Genomic DNA, 5,628 nt, shown 5'->3' with positions numbered 1-5,628 from the left:
TCCACTTCAACAAATTCCAAAGTTTTTAATCCTTCCATTTAGCTTTAGTTTTTAACTTAATGTTAGATAAGGCCCTATTCTTGACAAAGCTGTGTTGGCCTTCTACGAGCATTTTCACTATTATTGGCATTTCTTTGGTTAAAATCAAATTTCTGCTTAATTATCGTCCCTCGAAGACCTCTATATATACACCCTTTTTCTTATCTCCTTTCAAGTTGGCATCCCCATCTTCTGTTTTCCTTTTTTCTTCACCTCTTCGGACAATCTTGCACTTGGTTTTTTGTGTAAACCAGGTGCAATATTGCAGTCGAGAGAGGAAGGACAAGATGCCGGCAATGGTGATGTCAAATGCGGGGCCTGGTGGTGCAAAGAAATTTGAGGGAAAGATCACAATATATGTTGTAATCTGTGGAATAATTGCAGCCACGGGAGGCCTCATGTTTGGTTATGACATTGGGATATCAGGTAAATTCCATTTTGTATTAATTCAGTAGTAGATTTATTTGTTATATTATCTAGCATCGGAAGTATGGCCAGATTTGTCTTGGTTTGTTGTCATAGGTTAAATAAGATAATTAGACGCACTTTTTACAAAAAGAAAGGGAACAACTTGTTATTGAGGTTTTAACTACAACAGGAAGATGCTTGTTTATTTTCTTTACTTGACATAAGCCCATTGGATGGTATTAATAATCCAATCTCCACCTCCATTGCATTGCAGAGAGATAGATGGTCTATCATACAAGATAGGTGATGGTTGCTTGCAGATCTTGTAATAACTTTGCTTGGGATTCCATGCATGGATTTTCCACTTGGTTGTGTGATGGTTGTTTCTCTTTGTCATCAACTGTCTCATATGTTGCTTTTGCCTAAATCCTTCCCTAGATTTATTAGTTTTATTATCAAGCATCGAAAGTATGGCCAGGTTTGTCTTACGTTGTCGTCATAGGTTAAATCAGATAATTAGACCTACTTATTATAAAAGAAAAAAACAAAAGGAACAACTTGTTATTGAGGTACAACAGGAAGATGATTGTTTATTTTCTTTAGTTGACATTAGCCCATTTGATGGTATTGATAATACGGTGAGAGAGATGCTCTATCATACAAGATAAGAGATGGTTGCTTGCAGATCTTGCTTGGATTTTCCACTTGGTTGTGTGATGGTTCTTTCTCTTTGTCATCAACTGCCTCATATATGTTGCTTTTGCCTAAAGCCTTCCTCATTCAGCTCCAATCTATTTCTGATCATGTAGCTAATCAATCGTATCTGTACGGTCAATCTGCAGGGGGAGTGACATCTATGGATGACTTCTTGGAGGAGTTCTTCCCTGCGGTCTTTGAGAGGAAGCACAAAGCCAAGGAAGACAACTATTGCAAGTTTGATAACCAAAACCTTCAGCTTTTCACTTCATCATTGTACCTTGCTGCCTTGGTAGCCAGCTTCGTAGCTTCGAAGATTTGCACGAAACATGGCCGGAAGCTCACTATGCAAGCAGCATCAATATTCTTCTTGGTTGGTGTCATCCTGAACGCAGCTGCTGTGAACATTGCCATGCTGATCATCGGAAGGATTCTCCTCGGAGTTGGTGTTGGATTTGCCAATCAGGTTTGCTCTACTTTCTTTTTCATACAATTTTTCATTCTAGAGTTTCTCTTCTCTTCAGTTTCCGTCTCAATTTCCCTATTAACTTCCAATTTCTCCTGGAAGATGTATCTTTTGTTAAACTCACTTTCCGTGTCATATGTTTGCCACTATTATTCATCCTGTAGGCAGTTCCTCTATTCTTGTCGGAGATCGCACCAGTTCACGTCCGTGGAGCCTTAAACATCCTCTTCCAACTTGACGTGACCATCGGGATCTTTGTGGCGAACATTGTAAACTACTTGGTGTCCAATATCCACCCCTGGGGGTGGAGACTTGCGCTTGGCTTGGCTGGAGTGCCGGCGATGATGCTTTGCTTGGGCTCCATGGTGATTGCGGAGACCCCGACGAGCCTCATCGAGCGTGAGATGCTTATGGAAGGCTTGGCCATGTTGAAGAAGATCCGGGGGACCGACAATGTCGATGCAGAGTACGAGGAAATTCTACACGCCTGCGAGATGGCACGACAGGTGAAGCAACCTTTCAAGAATCTCATGAAGAGAAGTAGCCGACCGCAATTGGTTATTGCCATCGTGATGCAAGTCTTCCAGCAGTTCACTGGGATCAACGCCATCATGTTCTATGCACCAGTCCTCTTTCAGACCATCGGATTTAAGAATGATGCTTCACTTCTTTCTGCGGTCATCACGGGGATCGTCAATGTTCTGTCTACCGTCGTATCAGTGGTCTTAGTGGACAAAGTCGGGAGGAGATTCCTGCTTCTTGAAGCTTGTGGCCAGATGTTGATCACACAGGTTAGGGACACAAGCCATGGGCATATTAAACATGTAATTATAGATTACGAGGAATCGTTTGAAATATGAGATTCTAACTCTAGTGGGGGGTGATTTGCATGCAGGTGGCTATTGGAGGCATTTTGCTTGTGAATTTGAAAGCAACCAATGAGCTGGGACACGGAGTGGCAGTTTGGGTGGTGGTGCTCGTGTGCCTATTCGTTTCGAGCTTTGCTTGGTCTTGGGGTCCACTTGGCTGGTTGATTCCTAGTGAAACTTTCCCCCTGGCGACGAGGACCGCCGGCTATGCCTTTGCCGTCAGCTCCAACATGCTTTTCACCTTTGTCATTGCCCAAGCTTTCCTATCTATGATGTGTCATCTACGTGCCGGGATCTTCTTCTTCTTTGGTGCATGGATTGTGGTGATGGGTCTGTTCGTCATCTTCTTATTGCCCGAGACCAAGAACGTGCCGATCGATGAAATGACCGAAAAGGTTTGGAAGCAACATTGGTTCTGGAAGAGATTCATGGATGAGGAAGAAGACAAAAAACACTCCGTCTAAGACTCGATGATTTGTGTTTACCTTGAGGATGTCGGGGCTAACCTTGTCAACATGATCTTTATGTCGAGTTCATTATTTAATACTTTTATCGATATATAATCTTCACTTTTGAATAGTAATATTGTAAGAATATGAGGTTATCATTTTGTTTTGTCTTCGTGTTATGCTAATATATATAACTAAATAAAATATAATTATAAAATTAAAATTAATAAAACTATTATTTTGAATAGATTTGATCATAAAACAACCTAACCAAAAATAATTTTCGAGTTCATTATTTAATATTTTTATCAATATATAATCTTCCCTTTTGAATATTGATATCCTAAGAATATGAGACTATTGTTTTGTTTTATCTTCGTGTTATGCTAATATTTGTAACTAAATAAAATATAATTATAAAATTAATATTAATTAAAATATTATTTTGAGTAGATTTGATCATAACACAACATAACAATTTTTGAGATAGAATTTCATTGGCGCCCACAATTTGCTAGAAATTCTAGGGGCATTTGTTTCAACATTATGTAAATCAAAATATTATAAATATTTTATCACATCTTTCCACAATTTTGAGAAACTTACAAGCCAATTCGAGATTCTGAGTTACCAAATTGCCGTGTTTGGTACATAATTTTTACAAGAAAAGCTATAGCATTAGTTCTTAAATAATTGAAGATGTGAGAAAAAAAATGGTAGTTTGAATATAACTGAGGAATCAGTAAGATTGATATAACACAAAGCTATAGCATTATTTTAAATAAGTTAAGAACTTAATTTAAGTTACTTATTTTGGAAAGATTATGGAATAACAAACTATAACCTAATGTGAATACTCAAAATTTATATCCAAAAGGATGAACTTGTTATATATTCAAAGTCATTAGACATGCGTAACAGAAGAATAGAAAATAAAATTCTTAAATTTCCTAAAAGTGATCTGGAGATATCATGATATATTTCATGTTTCAATGATAAGAAATTATATACCTGATCCCTCTCATATCATTAAGTATGAGCCGATTGTGATTGATAAAGACTTGTCTTATGTGGAAGAGCCCACTCAGATTATTGATCAAAAAGAAAAGATCTAGAGGAATCGGGTTATCCCTCTAGTTAAAGTGATCTGGAGATATCATTCTGGAGAGGAAACAACTTGGGAGCTTGAGGAAGAAATGATGAAAGCTTATCCTCATCTTTTCGTCGAATGAGGTATGATAAATTTAGAGGACTAAATTTTTTTTAAGGAGGGGAGAGTGTAACATCCCCCATTTTTAAAAATTTAGTAAAAGGTTTGTTTGTAAAAATAAGGATTATTTAATAATTATTTTATATTAAATGATATTATATTAAAGGTTTATGGCTAGGGACCTAAGAGTAAATATTAGAAGTTTGATATAATTTATGAAAGATTCAGATTTAAGTTAGAAAAAAAAATATATATATATAGTGGACATGTGTCACTAACTAACATAAGGTTGTGCCACTTATCTTTGCTCTAAAGATGACACCTAGCCCCTTTCATGCATGCATGACACCTTGCAACTTTTGTATTAGCCAAAACCTAAATAATTAGATGAAAGGTTAAAGAAAACAAACCTGAAGAGTTGCAGCCAACGTGTGTTTGAGAGAAGAAGAAGAAGAAGAAGAAGAAGAAGAAGAGCTTGAGGTTTTTCATCAATTTTCTCACATTTGGGATTCAAATAATTTGAAGGCAAGTGTTCTAACCCAATCCCACAGTAACCTTAATCTCTGTTTTCATTTTTATTCTGTAAAATTTGAAAGATTTCAACTGGGAACCAGACCTTCTTTCGTTTTGATATAAAGTTATGAATCTGTAATTTTTCGGTAATCTGACCTCTATGCAATGATTCGGTCATAACATTTTGTAATAAACTCTAATTTAGACAAAACCTGTTCCATTTGAAAGTAGACAAGAAAATCTTTATTTTGATATAAAGATCGAATGATTTGGAGTTTAATTGCCTACTAAGACTTCTGTTTAAATTAACCCTACAGATTCTGCAAAACAGGGACCGAAATTTCTGATCTCTTGTTGCTTAACTACTTATAACTTTCTGTTGTGAACTCAGATTCATATAAAGTATGTTTTATTCGAAGCTAGACTCAAAATTCTTTCTGTATATACCTGATTTGAAATTTTTGGAGTACAATTGCTAACTGAAACATCTGCTTTCATCGACCCTATGGATTCAGTAAAACAGAGCTAATATTTTCAGACCTTTCGCTGCGAAATTATCTGTAACTCCCGGTTGTAAATTCCAAATCTTGTAAAACTTGATTTGCATAAAATTAGATTGACAAAGCTTTCTAATGACACCTATTTTGTATAAATTGGAGCATAATTGGTTATCCAAATAGTTCATACAATGTTCCTATCAAATTCTGCCAGAATCGAGCTTTGGTCGATTTCGGCTTTCCTTGTTACTTTCCTTTGGAAATCGATTTTGGCAAAAACTCTTACTTCAGTTAAGCTTTACAATATTATCTTAAATTCCTGTATACTTTAGTCCTTTATTTATTTGTATATCTACAGCTATCATCTAAAGTTCATGTTTGTATCGTAATTCGGCACATGCATCCCATTGTTCCGCATTTGCTTTTGAAATGTGCCTCTTCCAGTTTCATTTCATTGGCCATTGTATTCACCTAACTTTCT

The 5,628-nt window shown here is 36.4% G+C and overlaps 1 protein-coding gene across 1 annotated transcript; it reads left to right on the top strand.

Moving 5' to 3' along the window:
- The first annotated feature begins 1,217 nt into the window (after positions 1 to 1,217).
- LOC135626740 (sugar transport protein MST4-like) lies at positions 1,218 to 3,047 on the top strand. The gene is made up of 3 exons (XM_065132318.1): positions 1,218 to 1,609; positions 1,774 to 2,400; positions 2,505 to 3,047. Exons 1-3 carry the CDS (start codon positions 1,304 to 1,306, stop codon positions 2,940 to 2,942), a joined length of 1,371 nt encoding a protein of 456 aa, XP_064988390.1. The 5' UTR covers positions 1,218 to 1,303; the 3' UTR covers positions 2,943 to 3,047.
- Positions 3,048 to 5,628: the final 2,581 nt, after the last annotated feature.

Source organism: Musa acuminata, chromosome BXJ2-11, assembly GCF_036884655.1.
Source record: "Musa acuminata AAA Group cultivar baxijiao chromosome BXJ2-11, Cavendish_Baxijiao_AAA, whole genome shotgun sequence".
Classification (NCBI taxonomy): Eukaryota; Viridiplantae; Streptophyta; class Magnoliopsida; order Zingiberales; family Musaceae; genus Musa; species Musa acuminata.
This window is presented reverse-complemented; position numbering and strand designations above follow the sequence as displayed.